Here is a 23,976-nt window from a genome sequence, read left to right on the forward strand (position 1 = left end):
CAAATGTTCTTTCACAAGTCTTAGGTTCCAAGATACCTGGCTGTCCTAACTCTGAAAAGGCCCAGACTGCTGACTTTCTTGACTCTTCCTCTTTGTTCAACTTTCATCTTTAACCGTTTATCATCATATTAACTTCAACTTGCAACTCTGTGCAAATGATTTCTAAATTGTTATCTTTAATTATGAGCTCAGTTTCCTATCTCCAATAGCCTCCAGGTCATTTCCCTGTGGCTGTCCCACCACTATCCTTTGAAACACAACCTGCAATCAAACTGTTGCCTTTTCTTCCCAAGAGATTTCCAAACCTGACACTTCTTGTTTTCAACAGTCTCCCTATAACCTAGCCTCAAAGTTTTTTTAGCATCATCTAACTGTTTTCTCTCACTTTGGTTCCCTCTTCTCCCCAACCCGGAAAATCAAGTTCTACCAATTCTTCTTTTCCTATTTTAATGCCCCAATTTGGGACTTCAATAATTTCTGTGCTATTAATTTGTTAAAAAGTCCCCAATCTTAACTCTATCTCTGATCTCTTTTTACACACTCCATCCTGCATACAACTACCAGATTCATCTTCATTCATCCTGGCACAGTCTTGTTTACAAATATTTAATAGCCACAACATAATGAAGAAAACCTAAACTCCTATAGCCCAGCAATCAAATCCTCCACATTCTAGCCCTAGTCTATGTTTCCAAGCTCATTCCCTAACCATGTCACAGCCAATCACATCCTCTATTCATGCTATCCTCTACTCACCCTCTGAATGCCCTCTATATAGATCCTATCCACTAACATAAAGCACACTCTGGCCCTCACAACACACTCTTCCTTTCAATAACCAAGAGCATGTATCATCTACACCAATTATTTGAATTCTGTCACACATTTTTTTTCAGTCTGCAAGGTGTTCTGCTCTATTTCTGTGTATAAATGCAAGATTAAGTCTAGTTTTCCTAGATAGACTGGACTTTCAAGAATCCATGCCTTATAGGGACGCCTGGGTGGCTCAGTTGGTTAAGCGGCTGCCTTCGGCTCAGGTCATGATCCCAGCGTCCTGGGATCGAGTCCCACATCGGGCTCCTTGCTTGGCAGGGAGCCTGCTTCTCCCTCTGCCTCTGCCTGCCACTCTGTCTGCCTGCGCTTGCTCTCGCTTCTCTATGACAAATAAATAAAATAAAATCTTTAAAAAAAAAAAAAAAAGAATCCATGCCTTATATTTCTTCGTATCTTCCACATTTCAACAAATCTCTGAGGTTCCCACCAATGAAACTAAGGCAGAGGCTATCCAACAACTTAAAAAGAAAAACCAAAAAACCCCTCCCTATACCACTATTTCATGGAATGAGGAGATCAAAAAGCAAAACAGAATCAAAGATACATGGAAACTGGGAAAACATTAAAAGAATTGGGCGTCTTGAAACAAATTCTTAGTAGAAAGATGTGTTCTAATTCCTTCCACTTCTCTCATTCAATAAGATATTGTATTAAGCATCCACCATCCTGTTTCTCAGTATGAAAAGCATGCATAACGCAGGTGAGACATTTCAAATACATAACCCACAAGACTCTCCTTTCACCATCAAGGATGCTAAAAGTAATTCTGAAAGCGTTGGAAAGAAATTTTCTGGTAAAAGAGTACACATTTAAAAATATACACAGATATTTACAGTAACTAAAAGGCATGTTAACTTTAAATGATTAATATTCCTGATTCAAGATGAGATTTTTAAATATGATTTCTCTTAATGGCATTGTTTTGTTCACTTAATCCCATATATTGTATACATCTAACATTAATTTTCTGAGGAGGCTGTAAATAATTATTCGTATACATACCCCCGTAACCTTAGAGATTATGTGGTTTCGTTTGGACAAAACAGAATTATTATACAACTTTTAGTTGTTCAGTAAAGTAAAAGGAGAAACTCGCTTACAGAGTTTGCAACTATTAGTATCAGGGAAAGTCGATAAAACCTAAAAACTATAATTATTAACAGAAGTGTAATCAATTAAAGATCTTTAAGAATTTGGCCTTTCATTTCATAAAAACCTCCTCAGAATGTTTTAAAAATGATAATGGTAAGCCCACCAGCACCAAAAAGGGCAGTTATGATAAAATATATGTGCGCTACTCTTGTAATCAACTATACTGTAAAAGAGTTAATAATGTGGTGACCTACGAGTTATCTTAGGTCTTAACACTTAACAGTCCAGCAAAAAGTTCCTCCACTACTCAAATCACCTATGACATTTTGGCTTAAAAATCACTTCCTCAATATCGATTCTCCATTATCACTGCCAAGTCTAAAAACTAAACCCTCGGGAGCTAAATCGCTCTAGGTGGAAAGTAGTCTTTCCAGTATTACTGTCAAACCGATCAAAAAGATTAATACTACTAAGACCGTCATTCAACAAACTATACATGCAGAAATAACTGACGTGGTAACTTTTTACGTGATGCCTGCAACAGAAGTTTATAAATATCTTTTGTAGAGTAATGAACTGAGTCAGAGCTAAAAGTTCAGAGAGTAGTTAGTACAGGGCCAGTCCAAAGATAAATAAGGCCACGGTATGAGATTTTAGACAGCGGACTGTTCAGGAAAACCAGCAGATTCTGGTGTTTTCCAAGATTATGCACACCTGAAACTTTCTTTTGCAAGTAACTAGACTGAAAGCAAGAGGACGGCATATACAGAAGCCCAGAGAAGCAAAAGACAACTGCTACTCACCAGCAAACAATCCGAATTCACTTCCGATTTGGGATCCCGCAGCAGGTTGTCGATTTTTTCAAATCGAGTCTCAAAACTGTCCCCAGTCGACATGTTGCTGCTACTGTGACAATACCCTCGCACCAGCACCAGCAGCGGAAAGCAATTTCAACCAACTTCCTCCGGCGGTGGGTTCGCGGCCGCTGGGCGGTGAAGCCGGAACCTCAGGGTCACCAGGTGCGCCCGGTTCCCCCTCTTCCCCCTCACTGAGGGGATCTCCGCTCTCCAGACCCCCGGCCGGGGGCAACGGCGACCCACAGCCGCTCGGGCGCCCAAAGTCGCATCCCACCCGGTAGCCCCTCACGACAGCCGAAAGCGCCGTCGCCACCAGCCTCGTTGCTCCGGCGAGGTGCTTCAGCCTAGCGGGCCCCAGCCGCCTTCGCCTTGGAGGGTTCCCCGTCCCGAGATGGGCAGGAGGTGGGAGAGAAAGAGAAGCAGGGTGGAGACTGCTCCGGGCAGCAGGGGAGGGAGAAGAGGAAAGGCGAAAGCGAAGGGCGGGTGCGGAGCTGTGCCAGCTGCAGCCGCCGCTTGGGCCACGGGCCCGACCCGTTCCGCTCAGAGGCTCTCTAGGCGGTCTAGCCCCGCATCCCCGGCTTTCCTTGGCGCGACCCGACGCACCAATCCGACTCTGCCAAGAGCTGGTTCCCGCGGGATAGGCTCACTCTCCCATTTTGTACCGTCGCTACTAGGGCTGCTGCCGCGCTGTTCTGCGGGGCAGGGCGAGGTCGGTGCCCGATGGAAACTTAGTAAAGACTGGAGAGCGGGCGGTGAGGAAGACGAGAGTCGGGTCCCGGCGGCGGCTGATCGGGGAGCTTCTGGGAAGGGCTGCGTCCCCTGCCCGGGAGAGGGCGAGTCGCGGCGGCGAAAGCCTGGGGGGGTGGGGCGATAGGGGCCGAGAGGGACTAATATGTCCGCCTTCCTGTTCAAACAAACGGAGACCGCCGGCGCAGACTGCGCATGCGGGGCGCGGACGCTCGGAAGGAGAATCGGTCCCGCGCTGCGCGCGCGCGCGCGCGCGCGCGCGCACAAGCCGTCGTCTCCGCAGGGCGGGGCTGGGCCGGGACGGGCCGGGACGGGCGGGGCGGAAGGCGGGGCACGCACGGGGCCTCGCGGTCCGACGCCGAAGGCTGGTAGCTGGGAGGAGCCGACAGGGTGCGACGGGCGTCACCGCCCTCGCCCCAGCGGGCTGCGGGGAGCGAAGTAGAGCTCTTGAGATGGGGAGGAGGTCGGGGTAGGTTTGGCGAGGGGGTGCCGAGTAGAGGGGCGGGGCTGTGCCTCTGGTCGCATCCTAAGCTGCTGCCTCAGCTCTGCTTCCTCTAGGCTGCAGCCGTCCGGAGCTTTCTGACGAGAAAGGAGTGCTTGATATTGTTATTTTGCTAATAGATTCTTTTCTAGGCAAGAGGCCTTTTCGCCGGCAGGCAGCAGCATTTTAGCACCAACGGAGTTTGTTTTTCGGTAGTACTTCATCGTCGGCCTCCCGGGAACACCAGCGTTTAAACGGTCTGCGATTCCATGGGAAAATTACGAAGCAGTGCAGTACTGAACCCTCCTCAGCCGAGCGTGTGTATCAGGGGAGCACTAAAATACTAACTCCGGAAGATGTAGTCCATAGAAGTCAAGTTCAGTTTGTTTAAAAAAGAAAAGAACCTCATTAAAATAATATTTTTAAGTTACTCATACGACTTCTGCCACACCATTATCACTCCAGTTATAGTTCTCTTTGATGTGTGATCCTGCCTGTTTCAATTTCAAAAAAGAAAGCTCAGTGCCACTTAAAATTGTGATTTGAACAGAACCAATGTAGAATATGAAAATTATGGGCATTTCCTCTTAAGTCAATTGCTTCATTGACTGTGGTGTGAGGGTTGAAAGACATGTTACTCAATCTGCTGATAATCTTTAGGGCTGTCCGCGGGAAATCTACCTTAATTTGTTCCTGGTCAATCTTTAGTTTGGCTCATAGGTCAAATTAAAGATTGCTAGAAATAGAAAGCAGGGAGGGAGCCCGAGTGGCTCAGTCGGTTAGGCGTCTGCTTCGGCTGGGGTCATGATCGCAGAGTCTAGGAATCGAGCCCATGTATGTCAGGAAGCCTGCCCTCTGCCTGCTGCTCTGCCTGCTTGGCTTTCTAGCTCTCCATCAAATTAATAAAATCTTTTTTAAAAAAGAAAAAAAAAATAGAAAACACGAATATGTTTCCCCACACTGGAAAATGCTATGGATGAACCAGTTTTCTTCCTCTGTAAAAAAACATTGCATGGCCTCTGAACAGTCCACTAACTTCATGGTGTGAGTCAGAAGTTAGGAAAATGTTTTATTGTTTGAAAAATGACTTTTCTATTTTCACTTTATTATATACAGGAAATATTTAGATACAAAAACCACTGTATAAATCACAATAGGAAGTAAGTCATCACAAAAATCATAGCAAAGCGACAACTAGACAAAACTCAGGTATTTTATTAAATGCTTTTGCAGTGACTTTTCTTGGCTCCAGTATTTAAAGCTGGTCATGTGAATTAAATTTATTTTTAAGCATAGGGCTTAAAATAAATCTGGCAGTTGCCCTAAAGTAAATTTCCTAAACTCTGCTTGTCCTTTTTTATTACCATTTTTAGGTATTCTTTGGAATTTTGTTGTTTCTCAGAGAACTGTGAGCATTATGTTGCTTTCCATTGAACACATATGAAAAAGTGCAGGTAGCTAAGACAATATATGAGTGACACTGATAAATATAAGTGGATTGAAAACCAATGTGGCAAAGCTACTGGAAATATATGTGAGGCCTATGTATTTTGCTTTTTTATAAGATTAATCTGGTGATTGTAACTCCCAAATAGTTGTCTTTTACCATAAGAAAGATGGACTCCATATCAATTTTCTTTTAAATAAAAAAGTCCTCACCTGTCATAAGGTATAATCATGACATTTAAGTTCCTTTGCAACTTTTAAATTCTGTTGTCTAGTTATGGCTAATCTCTTCAACAACATTGTGGATATTTGCGATCACCTTTAAAGTATATATTAAGATTCTAAGTGCAATAGAATGTACCATTAATTATACATACTGAACGTTTACCATATGCTAGGCATTACTATATGCATTTTATACATAGAATCCAATTAAAACTTCAAAAGAATTCTGCTGATACCTACATTATGGATGGGGAAACTGAAGTGGAGAAAGATATGTTACTTGTGAGGTCATGACAGATCCAGATTGGAATAGAGACAGTCAGACTCCAGAGTCCCCATTCTTAACAGTTGAATATGCTAATGCTATCCAATCCTAGTACAATAAGTGTATCATAACTGTCCTATTTACATTAGCACAGATTTAAATGATTCTATGTAAAAGAGGGAATTATAAAATTTGCAATATTCTCAGTATAATTATAGTCCCTAGGGAAAGATGTGAAAATGATTTAGCAAGGTTCAGAATAAAGAGGACCTTGACAATGTTCAACAATAGTGGCTTGACTAGAGGTTTCCAAACACTGGGTCCAGAACCAGTGATACTCCTTGGTGGAGTTTTCCTGAACTACAGCAAAATGAGAATAATTATTACATATTTTTATAAAGTAAGCAGTTCTATTTAAAGCTGCTGTTCAGTCTGAAATTATTTTTACTACTTTTTTTTTTAATGTACCTTTTAGAAACAAAAGTAATAGTAAATGGTATAGTTTTTAATGTTCTTACTTGGAAATTTAAACTTACAGAGTTAGCAATTCTATGCAAATACATAGGTTAAGTTAATTATATCTTAATTTTTCTGGCTTTGGGAATTCAAACATCTGGAAACATTTAGTTTAGATGAGACTCATGCTAGGACCCAATAGAGAGACTGTAGTGCTGAAAGAATTTGAATGAGGCATATTTGGGAAAGATCATGGAAAAATCAAAAAGATTTGGGTGTAGACTTGTGAATAGTGAAAGACAATTAAGTTCAGCATTCTTTAGTTTTGGTTATTTGGTAGGAAATAGACTCAGTTTAATGTGTATGGAATTTCTTTCATAAACACTGATGTGGTAGCTAGCTTCCAAAGATGGCCCCCAGTGAACTGTGTCTCCCAGGATGCATGGCCTCCTGGAGTTCCCTCCTACACTGAATCGAGGCTGGGGCCTTGTGAGCTGTTCTAACCAATAGAATGCAGCAAAAATGGCACTGTGCCAATATCAGGCCCAACTTTGACAGTTTGCCTGGCAACCAACAATTTAGTGCTCTGGGATATCCAACTAAACTGAGGTCACCATGGTGTGAGGAAATTCACGATTACTAACCACAAGAAATCACATGGAGGACAACGGAGGAGTCCAGCAGACCCTCAGAACAGAGACTCCAGACTTAAGACCCAAGTCAAGCCATTCCAGCAGCCCCTGGGCATCTGAAACCCCCAGATGATGCTACATGGAACAGAAACAAGTTAATCCCTCCAAGCACACAGTAGAATCATGAAGAAATAATGAAGTGATCACTACTTTGAGCCACTAAGTTTTGGGGTAGTTTCTCAGCAATAAATGAATCCAAATGCCTGGATTTCAGGGAAAGAATCATTCATAAATATGTATATAGATAAATATATATTTCATGCTTTTTAGTATTATCCACTATATAAGGAAGCTGCCCATAATGGAGTGTTGTAAAAGAATGACAAATTCACTGTCATTGTTTACTGTCAATTACTGTCAATGTCAAACATTGTCAATGTTTACTGTCTTCAACAAAACCTTTATTCAAAAGAATTATAAAAGCTTTTTAAACAAATACTTCCAGATTTTAAAAAAGTATTATGAAGGGCACCTGGGTGGCTCAGTGGGTTAAAGCCTCTGCGTTTGGCTTGGGTCATGGTCCCAGGGTCCCGGAATTGAGCCCCGCATTGGCCTCTCCGCTCAGCAGGGAGTCGGCTTCCCTCTCTCTCTCTGCCTGCCTCTCTGCCGACTTGTGATCTCTGTCTGTCAAATAAATAAATAAATCTTTTTTTTTTTAAAAAAGGTATTATGAATTTATGCTCCCATATAAACACATTTTTAGGGCACCTGAGTGGCTCACTCAGTTAAACTTTTGCCTTCGGCTCAGGTCATGATTCCAGGGTCCTGAGATGGAACCCCACATCAGTCTCCCTGCTCAGTGGGGGCTCTCTTTCTCCCTTTTCCTCTGTCCCTGTCCCCCCCACCTCATACTCTCTCCCTCACTTGCTATCTCTCTCTCTCAAGAAAATAAGTAAAATCTTAAAAAATAAAGTTTAAAAAACACATTTTTACCTGTACTTTTATATTTTCTCAATTTTGTGCATAATCATGCCTATCCTGTTTAAAAATAAATACTAAAATTTCAGGTACATACTGTAAATTGCATATCAGTTGTAATTCATTACCATAAATTGCATGCAATTTCAAAAATGCATACCACAAATGTGCTAAGAATGTGATGTGGCTAAGTTCCTATAGAAACTTTAGCTAACATTTCCAAGAAAGTATGATACTTATTATATTTAACACAGCTTTCCAAAAGGGCAGTAAAAAATTTTTTTAATGTAGAACAGCTTCACTTGATTCTGAACAACTTTAATGAACAGACAGTTGTAAAAAATTGAGGTTCTGTTTTAAGAGCTTGGTTTTATATGATTAATATTTACCCCAATATAGTATATATGTACTTTTTTTTCTAGATCTGAGAAGTGAATCAGGAAGACCATATTCCTTTACCTGAGAGGACTCCTTATGAGATCAGCCAAGCTATTCTTTTCTTTCCACAGGACAGTCAGGCTTGGGAGTCAGTGTAGTTGGTCATTTTTAGATCCATTACAGCCTGGGTACTGCCTAGGCATAGTTGGGAATTTCAGCATCTATCAAGATTAAAGCAAGAAAAAGTGTAGAGCACACAGTGAGGAGAGTGCCTTAAGGGCTTCTCCTGACTCACCCTGAATGCCTTCCTCCAACATCTGTTTTTTATTTCTTAGAAGCTGCTATTCCATTCAACTGCAAAATACTTGCATTGACCCTAGAAACAGAATGGAGAAATAGAAAGAAACAGATTTCTGTAAAACAATTATTTTCTCGCTCTATGTCATTACCATCTCGGGGACCCTACAAATGTCACACAAGCCCAAGCATGCAAATCACTGACAGTACAATTTTTTCCAAGGACGAGGACTGTTATGTTTATGGAACCCCTGAGATGGTGGGTACATGACCACAATTAGAGAGGGAAGCCCAGATCAAGGAGATTATAACAGATATACACAGATGGTCTCATACTGTTTCCCATTTTTTGCAACAGCCTTCCATCCAATTTTTCCCTTCCTACCTAGCACCACTCCACTAAGTCCCAAGACTAAGTGTGCTTTCTGACCCACTGCTTTTTAGGTTCTTACATCTTCCTCTTTAAGGCCCTTTCATAGAAGAATTGCCTTTTTTGGCAGCAACAGGCTCATCACCCAGTATCTACTTCCCTTTTTTATTCATCACAACTTTTGTCAATCATCTCAGTCCCAAATTTAGGACTTCCATACCTGAAAACAGAAAAGTGTCTGCTTTCAACGTTGCACTATTTTGATCTCCCTTCCATCATTCAAAGACTTCCCAAAATATAGCATCTTTCCTAAAGTTTCTGTAACTTGAAGAGAGGCACTGATTCTTCATATTCACCCATCAACATAGAAACATTACCCACATATACTCTATATATTCTTTTTTAATAACCATGACACTTTTTGCACTTTAGCCCCCCCCCCCATATTTTTTTTTTTTTTTGGAGACAGTGTAAATAATCTGCTAGTTGAATTTATACATTTGCTTTGTTTATGTGTTCTTGTCACTGCTGTCTTATACACTCCCTAGGGAATAGGCTAGGACTTTAAAAGCAATAATCATGTTTTTCTTTTCATTACAAAAATAGTACACACTTATTTTTAAGATTTTGGAAAATATGAAGAAGTAAAACAGAACAAAAGAGTTGAGAAATTCTGAGGAACCAATGATACTCTCTCAGTCTTTCCAGGCCAAAATGGTTCTCATCTCAGCTTCCTGTGGGTCTATTTTATTCTTCTTACTCTGTCATTGAACTGATTCTTTCTACTCCTCCCTGTGCAAAAGCCAAATATTATCAACTTCAGCATCATACACATATAGTGAATATAAGTCCTTACAGAGGTCATGAAGTAGTTCTAGTTCCAATCCATGTTCTGTAAAATTTTACATAATTATTTTTATATAGTTAATACATGCATATGACATATAAATCCAAAAGATACAGTATGATACATAATGAAAAGTAATTCTTCCTCCCACCTCTGTCCACAAGCCACTAGTTCCCCCACACAAAAGGGAATGGTTGTTTGGTTTCTTGTATTCTTTCCCTAAGTACACAATCATTTGTATTTGTTACATAGACTTTTCTCTCAATGATGTTTTTTCTCCTTGTTTTGACAATGTACCTTAGAGATTGTTCTATATCAGTAACTATAAAACTGTCTCATTCGTTTTAACAAATATAGGGTAGTTCATTTTTACATGCACCATTTAGTTAACCAATACCTTACTAATGGACATTTATGTTGATTCCAACCTTTTGCTATTCCAAACAATGCTGTAATGAATACTTTTATGCGCAAGTCTCTCCTCACTTATTTGTTTTGATTTGTCTTGCAATTAAATGATTTTGTCATTATTTTTTTTAAAGTTCTCATAGTTCTATGGTTTTCGTTATTTTTTTCTTTTTTTAAAATTCCTACTTAGTCATGGTTTTTGCTTTCTATATTTTTCTATATAACTTTGAACTAATGTTTCCTTTTGCTTCAAAATGATTTTGATTTAGGGATAAAGATTTCTTGTTTTTAGTCTACTAATAGTTATCCTTAAACATAAACAATGTTGAGGGGTCCCTGAGTGGCTCATCTGGTTAAGCATCTGCATTAGGCTCAGGGAATGATCCCCGCATTGTGGGATGGAGTGCTGCATGTAGCTGCCATCAAGCCCCCCATCAAGCCCTGCATCGGACCCCTCATCTGGCTCCCTGTGTGGCAGTGAGCCTGCTTCTCCCTTTTCCTCCTCCCTTTTCCTCTTCCTCCCTTTTTCTCTCTACTGTTTGTGCACACTCTGTCTCTCAAATAAATAAATAAAATCTTTTTTAAAAACCATAAACAGGGTGCTTGGGTGGCTCAGTGGGTTAAGCCTCTGCCTTTCGCTCAGGTCGTGGTCTCAGGGGGTCTGGGATCCAGCCCCAAATTGGGCTTTCTGCTCAGCAGGGAGCCTGCTTCCCCCTTTCCATCTGCCTGCCTCTCTGCCTGCCTGTGATCTTCTCTCTCTCTCTGTCAAATAAATAAATAAATCTTAAAAAAAAAAAAAAACAGAAACAATGTCAAATATGCATTTTTATGATTATAAATTTTAAGAATAAAACTATAACTTTTGAGACCTTACCATTTAGACAAGAAAGCACATTTTCTGCCCAATTTTATCTTTCCTTCTTCTTTTTTTTGTTTTTATTTTATTATTAATTATTTTTATTAACATATAATGTATTATTTGCCGCAGGGGTACAGGTCTGTGAATCGTCAGGCGTACACTCCTCCTTTTTAAAAAACACTATAATCTTTTATGTTTGACTATATTACCTTCAGGTTCGTAACTAAATTACAAATTAAATTTCTTTCTGTACGTTTAATTTCTATATTTGCTTCCAGTCCTTGTAGAGAATCTGTTTTCTCACATTTTAAGCTTTACTCATTTTTTGGTAGTCTAAAATAAAACCTTAAATAATTTTTAAAAAATATTTTATTTATTTATTTGACAGACAGAGATGACAAGTAGGCAGAGAGGCAGGCAGAGAGAGAGGAGGAAGCAGATTCCCTGCTGAGCAGAGAGCCTGATGTGGGGCTTGATCCCAAGACCCTGAGATCATGACCTGAGCTGAAGACAGAGGCTTTAACCCACTGAGCCACCCAGGTGCCCCAAACCTTAAATAATTTTAAAATAAAGAACACTTAGTTGAGATCTCTAAGAACATCTGTTGTCCTCACACATCAATGAAAACATGGATAGGCAAGGTTTTTTGGGTCCACAAATTTTTGCCCTAAAAATTCATTAAATTTCCTCCATTATCTTTTTTAGACTTACTTCTACTGAGGAAATTAAAAGACCAAACTGTGTCTTGCTGTTTTATTGGCAACATTTTCTAGCTTAGCTCTTGTAGGATTCTTTATGTAATTTATTTTTAAGACTTTATTTATGTATTTAAGAGACAGAGATCACAAGAGAGCATGAGCAGGGGAAGGGGCAGAGAGAGAGGGAGAAGCAGACTCCCTGCTGAGCAAGAACCCTGATGGCAGACAATTAACGGACTGAGCCACCCAGGCAAGCGCCCCTCTTTGTGTATTTCTGAAATTTAAGGACTTCATTGGAATAATCCTAGAGGTGCATCTCTTATCATTTTTTTTTTTCCTAAAAAAGGGAACTCTTTAAAGGGCTTGGGTCTTTTTTCACCTCGGTAAAATTTTCATGTATATTAGTTCATTGCACATGATCTGTTTATCTCATCACCTTTTTTTTTTAAGATTATTTATTTATTTGACAGATAGAGATCACAAACAGGCAGAGAGAGAGAGAGGAGAAAGCAGGCTCCCCGCTGAACAGAGAGCCGGATGCATGGCTCAATCCCAGGACCCTGGTATCATGACCAGAGCTGAAGGCGGAGGCTTTAACCCACTGAGCCACCCAGGCACCCCATCTCATCATCTTCTTTTAAAGGAACATGTATTGGTAATACTTGGACTCTCAACTTTGTCCTCATCTCTCTTTATTTCTCTCTGTCCTTTTATTTCCTACATTTTGGGAAAGCATCTCAAATTTGTATTCTGAAACACTGATTTGATTTTCTGCATCAAGAAGTCTGCTCTATACTGCCCCCCCAATGGTTTTTATTTGAGTTGCTGCACTTCTAAATTTTAGAAGGCTTTTCTAGCTTGTTTTCTTTTCACAGTCTGTTCTTGTTTCAATTTAGCCTGCTTTCTCTTTTTTTAATAGCTTGTATTTCATAGACATGGATTTGAGATATAACATATCTATTAACATGCATAAACCTTAACTGTACCACTCAATAGAGTTGTACATATAAATACACTCATGTGAACGTTGCCCCAATTATAGAATACTTTCAGCACTCCCAAATATTTCCTTATTCTTCTTATCTATAAATCGCTTACCAAGCTTAATTAATATTCTGATTTCTATCACCATAAATTGGTTATATCATGATTAGATTAGGTTATATGTTTTAGAATTTCACAGAAATGGTATCATATAGTATATACTCTTTTGTGACTGACTTCTTTAGTTTTTATAGATTTTTGTGACTTTTTTATTATAGTAAAATATATATATAACAAAATTTACCATTTTAACTATTTTAAGTGTACAGTAAAGTGACATTAAGTATACTCACATTATTGTTCCACCATCCATCCATCTCCAGAACTTTCCATCCTCTCAAACTGAAATTCTGTATCCATTAAATACTTACTTCTCATTCCCTCCTCCCCTCAGCCCTAGGTGACCAATGTTCTACTTTTTGTCTCTGTGAATTTGACCATTCTAGGTACCTCATATAAATGGAATCATGTAATATCTATCCTTTTGTGTCTGGCTTATCTCTCTTAGCGTAATGTCTTCAAGCTCATTTATATTGTACCATGTGTAAGAATTTCATTCCTTTTTAAGGCTAAATCTTATCTCATTGTACATATATACTACATTTATTCATCTACTCATTTGTCAATGGACATGTAGATTATTTTTTTTAAGATTTTATTTATTTATTTGACAAATAGAGAGAGATCACAAGTAGGCAGAGAGGCAGGCAGAAAGAGAGGAGGAAGCAGGCTCCCTGCTGAGCAGAGAGTCCGATGCCATGTGGGGCTCAATCTCGAACCCTGAGATCATGACCCGAGCTGAAGGCAGAGGATTTAACCCACCAAGCCACCAAGGTGCCCCAGACATGTAGATTATTTTTTTTAACTTTCTAATGTTTCTTCCTGTTCCTATAATAAATCAGTATTAGATGAGGATAAAGACTTCAAAGACAGATTCTTTCCCTTGTGTTTTACTGCATACAAAAATGTATTTCATACATCCCACTTTTTTCCTCCCTTTTTTTTTTTTTCAACTTGGAGTTGGGAGAAAAATATTTAGGCCCAGAGTTTGAAAAAAAAGATAAAGTATAGAGTTTTGCTGTTTAGTTCTCCACCATCTAACTTAGGTACTGACTGACTTGCCTCTAATATTCTGTGATTTGATATATACAGCCTTATGTCAGTTTTTATTGTTTAATAGGCATTTTTCTTGTGTAGTTCCTTTGAAATGAAATAGAATCACTTCCTAATTCTTTATTGGAAAGAGGATGTGTAACCTACAGAATGTAACTGTATTTATTCTTTAATGACACTGAGTGGTGCACGACAACTTTACCCCTCCCTCAGTTTTCACTGCTTTTAATGTTCCTCTACCTCACCTGAAATTCTTTACCTTTGAGAGGACTACATATACTAAGGTCCCATTCTTTTTGTCCTAGCTGATAATGTGCTGGGGATTATAGAAATTGAATTAAGAGACATTGTTATGAAAGGAAGGGACACTCTGATTGTTCAGAAGTCTGTTTCCACACAGTGAAGGCCATGTCTGTCTACCTTTCTCATTTGTGAAGCTCTCTGTTCCCAAATTATGGGTAGCAATGAGGGGAATCATGGGGCAAGTTATGATACAGAGTTCCTTCTACCTATTTTCTGGCTGTGCTTTCCTGATTCAAAAGATGCTGCATACCTGATAGATCCATTCTGTTTCTTAATTTGGCATTATTAAAAACTTAATAATAGAAATATTTCCAGGAATCTCTCTTATGACTGACTTTTATTCTTTATTTTGGAGTTTGTTGTGCATTTTCATCTTTTGGAAGTACTTAGTGAATATTTAATAGAAATTGGGAGAAGAACTATTAAGTGCCTTAACTACTCAGCTGTCATCCTAACCTTAAAGTATGACTCCAAGATTGTTTAATTTTTTGTATAATCTAGGTTTTATAAGACACTCAAGGGAGAGTCTCTTCCCCCACTAGCCTGATACCTTAAATGCAAATATTAAAACAATTTATTTGTGTTAAGTACTTGCCATTGTCAGGAGCCTCATGAAATGCAAAGATTCTCCAAAGGGATAAAATAGATCAGCATCATTTTGGTTTGATAACTTAAAGTCATCAAGCAAAGCTAGTTTGCTCTGGCAGTGAGGGAGTGAAGCACAAAAGCTCATGACAGCTAGTGTACTCTAGAGGACTCAGACCACCACTTTAAATTAGGGAAGCAGAAACACTTATACTGCTCTGATCCTTCCCCAGTGCCCCTGGGCAATCCCTGACAAGTCCTCAGTACCTCCTATACAGAGGATCTCCAACTAGTTTATAAGCATCAGAGAAGAGTTGGAAAGCACCATCATATATGGCCAACTGCTTTATGTCTTTACTGCAAACCAGTGATTCTTTGTGTTTTACCAATGTAAATCTTAGTTCTTATGACATGTTATGACATAGTCCGTTAGGAAAAACAGATGAAAGTGGACTGCTCTAGGGGCGCCTGGATGGCTCAGTTGGTTAATTGTCTGCCTTTGTTCAGGTCGTGATCCTGGAGTCCTGGAATCAATCTCTCCTCCCCTCTGCCAAAATCAGGCTCCCTGCTCAGGGAGCCTACTACTCCCTCTCCTTCTGTCCCTCCCCCAACACGCATGTGTGTGCATGTGCTCTCTCTCTAATAAATACATAAAATCTAATAAAACAAACAAACAAAAAAGAAGTGGTCTATTCTAATTGAAACAGGAAGTAGTGGCAGAGAGTATATCTTCTCTGCACTACTTTTGGTCCCGAATGGGCTCCATGGAATAGCATAATGCTAAATCACTATTCTAGACATCACTAAAGGATGTTTGCGTAAGCTACTCACTGAAGAAGAGTATGAGAAAGGGCATCGAGATATCTCAGCATAACTAGAATGCTTGAGGTCTGACTTTGGTCAGTTATTTTAAGAATACACTTGATTGGTATTGTCTATACTTAGCACTCTTACCCGTTCCTACCCCAGGCAACTACAGAGGGAGTTCCACTGGGCTGTATGATCTCTAAGACCTTCCTCTTCCATTATATTAGTTTTGTATATCTTAACAGACATCCTTGGAAAATGTTTTCCTTATGTCTACTCTCAAAATGTGACTTCCAATTCTGATCAAATTAGAGCACTTCCGGTATGGCTTATCTCTCTGATTACAACTAAAAACTCTGGACAAAATACACAAAAACAATGACCTGAGGACTCTTAAAAAGTCTATGAAAGCAGGCAGATTGTGGAGTCAAAACTTGAAGAAACAACACATTTGAGAATGAGTGTTCTGTTGTTACCCCTTTTTTTTTTCTTGGCTTTGCCCCAAGGGCAGGCCCATCCTGCAGAACTGTTCAGCAGCAGTGATATGAGCAGGTAAAACTCTAAAAAGAAACCTCCCCTTTCTGCACAGAAGAATTGGGAAAAGGGACCTCTGCGGGGACAGAGAACAGAAGAGGAAACCTGGAAGGAAGTGAGGTTGAGAAGAGAATTCCTTAATACTGTGTAAGAAACTATACCAGTGTATAGTTTCTTGAGCTGGATATTCACAGGACAGACCCAACGCTGCCTAGAAAATGCTTTGAGAATTGAACTAAGATTTAAACCTCCCACCCGTCTCAGAGGGAAATAAAGGGAGTCCACCAACATGGATCACTGCACAATCAGTCAGGACTGCTGTATATCTTTATTACCTCAAGGGGTAGGTGATGTAGGCATCATAGCCAAAGAGGCATGCAGCAGCAAGGCCCAGTGCCCCTGCAATGATTATGGAGCGATTTCCTCTGTTGACAAGGACAACAATGGAGGTGATTAGGTAGAGGGTGACGGCAATGAGGGACCGGAAGAAATCAATCCAAGGCCAGTTGATGGATTGTATCTTGGTGGGTAGGTCACACATGTAGATGACAAAGAAGATCTCAGCAAGGATCATCTCAACCACTGACAGAGTGGAGTATCCTGGTGTTGAGATGCTGAACCAGATTAGAATCACCAGGCACAATATAGTCTCAGCAAATAGGAGAGTTCCCTTTCTGGTGCACAAGAAATTGGTGAAGGTAGTACAGCAGCCACGGGCTGAGGTGCGCTCAGACTCCACCATGGCGAGACCTGGAGTTCCTAGAGACTCGAAGGATCTGCACACTTGAAGGAGGGTTCCAGGATGCTGTTCACCCAGCTGTTTTGCTTGCTGTCTAAAAAATGGTTTTGAAAACTTGCAGTCTGAAGCTGAGTTGACCACCTGCTAAAACAGTAATGATGATGATTATGATGGTGATACTACTACTAATAATACCCCTTAGAGAATTTTAATAGGATTCATATCTACACAATTTAATAATCAAAAAGTCCAGAATACAATTCAAAATTACCTGATAAGCAAATAACTAAGAAATGTGGTTCTTTGGGAATTATTAAGGGAAAAGACAATGAACAGGTACAAACTCTAAGATAACACAGATGCTGAAATTTAAAGACTTTAAAACAATAGGTACCATAATAAGCTCCATGAGATAAAGGTAAACACACACTAAATAAAATGCATAGAAAGATAAAAGTACTCAGCAAAAAATTTAAATTATAAAAAAAGAACAAAATATCTTTAAAACATCCAATCTCTGAAATTTACTGGCTGAACTCAATAGGAGAATGAAGATGACAGAGAAAAGGGTCAGTGAACTTGTAGATTAATGGAAATCCTTCAGTCTGAAGAACAAAGAGGAAAAAATTGGGAAGAGATGAATAGAACTTCAGGAAGTCATGGGACTATATAAAAAAAATCTGACATTTATAATAGTGGAGTCCTATAAAGAAACTGATGCAGAAAAAATTTTTAAGGAAACAATGGCTGAAAACTTCCTAAATTTTGTGAGAAACATTAACTTGTATATTTAAGAAGTTAACATAAAACAGAATAAACTCAAAGAAAATCACACCCAGACACATTATAATCAAATTACTGAAAATTAAATGTAAAGAAAAAAAATCTTGAAGGCAGCTAAGGAAAAAATGACAAATATAGGAAAACAATGATGTTAATAATGATGGTGGAATTCTCATCAGAAACCATGGAGAACAGAAAATAGTAGAACAACATTTTTTAAATGATAGGAAAGAACTATTAACCCAACATTCTATATCCAGCAAAACTATCCTTCAGGAATGAAGGAAACATAAAGACCTTCTTAGATGAAGATGAACTAAAAGAACACATGGTAACTAAAAGAAATGATAAAATTCTTCAGACTGAAGGAAAAAAATACTAGAAGAAACTTGGAACTTTAGGAATGAAAGAAAAATAAAAACTGTAATATCTGAGTAAATTTAGAATACTTTTTTAAAAGTTCCTTAAAATATGTGTAATTATTTTTTTAACATTTTTTGAAGTAGGCTCCACACTCAATGTGGGGCTTTAACTCATGACCCTGAGATCAAGAGTTGCAGACTCTACTGAGCCAGCCAGTTACCCCCAAAATATGTGTAATTATTGGAAGAAAAATTTTCACATTGTCTGATAGGGTTTTATTTTTAATTTTTTATTTATTTGAGAAAGAGAGACAGAACAAGCAATGGGAAAGGTCAGAAGGAGTGGGAGAAGCAGGCTTCCTACTGAGCAGAGAGCCCAACATGGGACTCAATCCCAGGACCCTGAGCTGAAGGCAGACACTCAACCAACTGAGCTACCCAGGTGCACCTGATGGGGTTTTAAATGCACGTTAATTTAGGGGCACCTGGGTGACTCAGTCAGTTAAGCATCCAACTCTTGATTTTGGCTCAGGTCCTGCTCTCAGTGTCATGGGATGGAGCCCTGAGTTGGGTTCCATGCCCAGCAGGGAGTCTGCTGGAGATTCTCTCTCTCCCTCTCCTGCTGCTGTTCCCCTGCTTGTGTGCTCCCTCCCTCCCTCCTTCCTTCCCTTCCTCCCTCTCTCTTTAATAAACAAATAAATTCTTAAAAAATAAATTTAAAAAATGAATGCATGTTAATTTAAAACACATGACAGCTATAGCATAAAGGGAAAAGAGTATGGGATTTATGTAGTTGTAAACTTCTACATATTACTTAAAAATTAAAGCATTACTCTAAGTAGACTCTAAAATGTTAAATATTCTACTGTACTATCAAGAGCAGTGTTTAAAATATAAAATAGAATATAAATAGATAAAATATAATATAAAAGTAAAGCCGTTTAACTATCCAAAAACAGGTAGGAAAGAGGAAAAATGCAAACAAAAAATATGTAGAAAAATAGTAGGCCTAAAACCAACCACACCAATTATATTATAATTATATTAAATAATTATTTTAAATGTATATGGTAAACACACCAATTAAAAGATAAAAGTAGATAAATTGGATTTAAAAAATCTACATGTTCTTCTCAGGAAACCTAGTTTAAATATTAAAAAAAGTAAAAAATGAATGGATGGAAAAGATGTATTATGCAAACAATGATCAAAAGGAATTCAGAGTAGCTAGTTTTTTTTAAAAGATTTTATTTATTTATTTATTTATTTATTTGAGAGAGAGAGATTCTTTCTCCCACACATGAGTTGAGGGAGGGCAGTGAGAGAGGGAGAAGCAGAATCCCCACTGAGTAGGGATCCCTACTTGGGGTTTGATCCCAAGACCCTAAGATCATGACCTAAGCCAAAGGCAGATGTTTAACCGACTGAGGCATCCAGGTGCCCCTGGAGTGGGTATTTTAATATTAGACAAGGTAAACTGCCAAACAAAGAATATTATTAGGATAAAAAAAAATGACATTAGAGAATTGTAAGATGGTCACTTACCAAGAAGACATAAGAATATTAAGTGGGTACACACAAAATACCTGGAAGCAAAAACAAAAATTTTTTTTAAGATTTTTATTTATTTATTTGACAAAGAGACAGCGAGAGCGGAAACACAAGCTGGGGGAGTGGGAGAGGGAGAAACAGGCTTCCTGCTAAGCAGGGAGCCCAGTGTAGGGCTTGATCCCAGGACCCTGGGACCATGACCTAAGCGGAAAGCAGGTGCTTAATGACTGAGCCACCCAGGCACCCCAGCAAGAACACATCTTGACAAATTCAAGTAAATTAAAACAATACAAAGTATTTTAATTGAACATAATTAAATATTATAAATCAACAACAGAAAGATCATTCTCTTAGTTTTGCATATGGGTGTCAAATTGATCACAGTTGCTGAAAAACTAATTTTTCACCACTGAGTTCTTTGACAAACCTATAAAAAGCCAGTTGACCAATTTGTATGAAACTAAACTCTGTTTTATTCAGTGGGTCTATATGTTTATCCTTTACTAGTGCTATACTGTCCTGATAACCATAGATTTATAGTAAGTTTAAATCAGGTAGTGTGTTTTCCCATTTCAAAATTGTTTTGGCTATTGTAGGTCCTTTATGAAATTTTAGAATCAACTTGCTAATACTCTGTTGAGATTTCAATGGACATTACATTAAAATTATAGATCAATTTGGGCAAATTAATATTCTAATAAGCCTTCCAATCCATTAATATAGTATACTCTCCATTTGTTTGGGTCTTCTTCTATTTCTTACATCAATAATTTACAATTTTTAGCATATATGTTGCTAGATTATACCTAAATATTTCATATTTTTATGTTATCATAGTTTTCTTTTTTTAAAAAGATTTTATTTGAGAGAGAGTGTGAGCAAGCATGAGCAGGGTGGAGATGCAGAGAGAGAGGGACAAGCAGACTCCCCACTGAGTGGGGAGCCCAAAATGGGGCTTGATCCCAGAACCCTGAGATCATAAATGAGCTCAAAAATGAGCCAAAGACAATGCTTAACCAACTGAGCCACCCAGGCGCCCCACTATCATAGAGTTTTCGAATTTCAATTTCTAATAGTTTTTGCTACTTTATTAAAGTAGAATTGATGTTTGTATATTGACCTTGAATCTTATGACTCTCCTAAATTCACTTACTATCTCCAATAGCTTCTTATACATTCTTTGGGGTTCTCTATTTGTTATCAATCAATAAAGAGAGGTTTCTTTCTTTTCAGTCTGTGTTTACATTTCGTTTTCTTGTCTTTTTGCACTGGGTTGTCCCTCTAGTACAGTGTTAGATAAAAGCAATGAGGGTGGACATCCTTTCTTTGCCTGATCATAAAGAAAAGCATTCAGTCTTTCACCATTATGTTAGTTACAGATGTTCTCTACTAAAATAGGGGAAGTTTCTTTTTATTCTTAGTTTGATAAGCTTTCTAAAAATTCAAGTATAGATGTTTTTTCCGCACCTCTTGAGATGATTATGTGGTTTTCCTTTTGTATTTTGTTGGTATGGTAAATTATAGATTTACCAAAAAAACAGATTTTTAAAAAAAGATTTTGTTTGTTTATTTATTTGACAGACAGAGATCACTAGTAGATAGAAAGGCAGGCAGAGAGAGAGGGGGAAGCAGGCTCCCCACCAAGCAGAGAGCCTGATTCGGGGCTCTATCCCAGGACCCTGGGATCATGACCAAATATTTGAGGATTTTCCTGATACTGACCCAATCCACTGAGCCACCCAGGCACCCCCCCAAAAAAACAGATTTGTAAATGTTAAACCAACATTCCATTTCTTGGATAAACCCAAACTTATCATGATGTTTTATCCTTTCTATGTATTGCTGGATTCAATTTACTAAAATTTTGAAGGTTTTGTTGCGACTGTGTTTATATTACATTTCTTTCTTTCTTTTTCTTTTTTGCTTGTTGTATTATCATGGCAATGCTAGACTCATAAAATAAATTGGGAAAGGTTCCTTCCCCTACCATTTTCTGGTAGAGTTTGTATGGAATTGATATATTTCTAAATATTTTGTATTAGAGTGTTGTTTGTTGGAATTTTTAAGCTGTAAATTTCATTTCTTTAGTAGATATTTAGGTTATCCATTTCTTCTTGAAGGAGTTTTATTAATCTTTGTTTTTCAAAGAATTGCTCTATTTCATCTAAGTTATTTTATTTCTGGAAATCAATTTTTTTCATCATATTCCTCTATTGCCCTCATAATGTTTGTAGTGTTTGTAGTGATGGACCCTATTTCATTCTTAATATCAGGGTAGTTGGTATCTTCTCTTTTTTCTTAGTCAGTTTGGCAGGATGTTTCTAAATTCTATTGTTTTTTTCAAGGTCATTTGGATTTTTTTTGTTTTCTTTATTATTTTTCTGTTTTCAAATGTATTGATTTCTATTCTTACCTTTATTATTTCCTTCCTTCCTTTGCATTTAATTTGCTTCCCTTTTTCTAGATTCTTTTTTTTTTTTTGAGGAGGGGAGGGGCAAAAGAAGAGGTAGAAAGAGAATCCCAAGCAACTCTGAGATCATGACTGGAGCCAAAATCAAGAGTCAGCTGCTTAACTGACTAAGCCACCAGGCAGTCCTCATCCCTTTATTCTAGATTCTATTTTTTTTAAAAGATTTTATTTATTTATTTGACAGACAGAGATCACAAGTAGGCAGAGAGGCAGGCAGAGAGAGAGAGAGAGAGAGGGAAGCAGGCTTCCTGCGGAGCAGAGAGCCCGATGCGGGGCTCGATCCCAGGACCCTGAGATCATGACCCGAGCCGAAGGCAGTAGCCCAAACCACTGAGCCACCCAGGCGCCCCATCTAGATTCTATTTTTTTAAAAATATTTTATTTATTTATTTGACACAGAGAGAGAGAGAGATCACAAGTAGGCAGAGAGGCAGGCAGAGAGAGGAGGAAGCAGGCTCACTACTGAGCAGAAAGCCTGATGTGGGGCTCAATCCTAGGAAACTGGGATCATGACCTGAGCCGAAGGCACAAGCTTAACCCACTGAGCCAACCAGGCGCCCCTTTATTCTAGATTCTTTTTTTTTTTTTTAAGATTTTATTTATTTATTTGTCAGGGATAGAGGGAGAGAGAGCGAGCGAGCACAGGCAGACAGAGAGGCAGGCAGAGGCAGAGGGAGAAGCAGGCTCCCCTGCAGAGCAAGGAGCCCGATGTGGGACTCGATCCCAGGACACTGGGATCATGACCTGAGCTGAAGACAGCTGCTTAACCAACTGAGCCACCCAGGCGTCCCAATATTCTAGATTCTTAAGCTGCAATCTTAGGCTACTGATTTTAGATCTTTGTCTAATACAAGCATTGTTTCTATAAATTTCCCTTTAAGTACTGGCTACATTCCACAAATTTTTATATGCTATATTTTCATTCAGTTTTAAATATTTTCTAACTCCTCTTAAAATTTCCTCTTTGGCACCTGGTTTATTTAGAAATGCATTGTTTAATTTCTAAATATTTGAGGATTTTCCTGATACTTTTCTATTATTTTCTTGTTTAATTTTGTTTTGTTAGATAACATAGTTTTAATATGTTTAATAATAATTTTTTCCCTAATTGATTTTATCCACTGTGGTAAATGATACATAATATGAAATCTATCATTTTAATCTTTTTAAGTGTATAGTTCTATGGCTTTTCACACATTCACAATGCTGTGTAACTATTACCACGATCTGCTTCTAGAACTTTTTAATTATTTCTAATAGAAACTCGGCACTTATTAAACAAAAATTCTTCCTTCTCTCCAGCCCCTTGCATCTGTATCCTACTTTCTGTCTCTATGAATTTGCCTATTCTAATATGGTTTTTTTTTTTTAAAGATTATTTATTTATTTATTTGACAGACAGAGATCACAAGTAGGCAGAGAGGCAGGCAGAGAGAGAGAGGAAGCAGGCTCCCTGCTGAGCAGAGAGCCCGATGTGGGGCTCGATCCCAGGACTCTGGGATCATGACCCGAGCCGAAGGCAGAGGCTTTAACCCACTGAGCCACCCAGGCGCCCCTCTAATATGGTTTTAAGTCTTTAAATTTGTTAAGATTTGCTTTATGATCCAGACTGTGGTCTTTCTTAATAAATGTTCCATGTGCATTTTAAAAAATTTATATTCTACTGATGGCAGAATATTTTATAAATGATCAAGTTGGTCGAAAGTATCATTTTTTCATACTCTATTGATTTTTTATTATATTGTTCTATTGATTTCTGAGAAAGAAGTACTGATACCTCCATGTATAAATTTCCCTTTAGTTCTATAAGTTTTT

The 23,976-nt window shown here is 38.5% G+C and overlaps 2 protein-coding genes across 4 annotated transcripts in view; both read right to left on the bottom strand.

The window, feature by feature from the left end:
• Nucleotides 1-2,931, bottom strand: part of ROCK1 (Rho associated coiled-coil containing protein kinase 1) — a 148,404-nt gene extending 145,473 nt beyond the window's left edge. For all 3 annotated transcript variants that reach the window (XM_059409313.1, XM_059409314.1, XM_059409311.1), the window contains exon 1: nucleotides 2,730-2,931. In XM_059409313.1, the coding sequence (XP_059265296.1) occupies nucleotides 2,730-2,822 (93 nt within the window). In that variant the 5' untranslated portion in view covers nucleotides 2,823-2,931. The remainder of the gene's footprint in view (nucleotides 1-2,729) is intronic.
• A 13,656-nt stretch (nucleotides 2,932-16,587) lies between these two features.
• Nucleotides 16,588-16,998, bottom strand: LOC132023912 (proteolipid protein 2-like). The gene has a single exon (XM_059410031.1). The coding sequence runs from the start codon at nucleotides 16,996-16,998 to the stop codon at nucleotides 16,588-16,590; it is 411 nt and encodes a 136-aa protein (XP_059266014.1).
• Between the last annotated feature and the right edge of the window lie 6,978 nt (nucleotides 16,999-23,976).

This window comes from Mustela nigripes, chromosome 8 (genome assembly GCF_022355385.1).
Source record: "Mustela nigripes isolate SB6536 chromosome 8, MUSNIG.SB6536, whole genome shotgun sequence".
In the NCBI taxonomy this organism is placed as follows: domain Eukaryota; kingdom Metazoa; phylum Chordata; class Mammalia; order Carnivora; family Mustelidae; genus Mustela; species Mustela nigripes.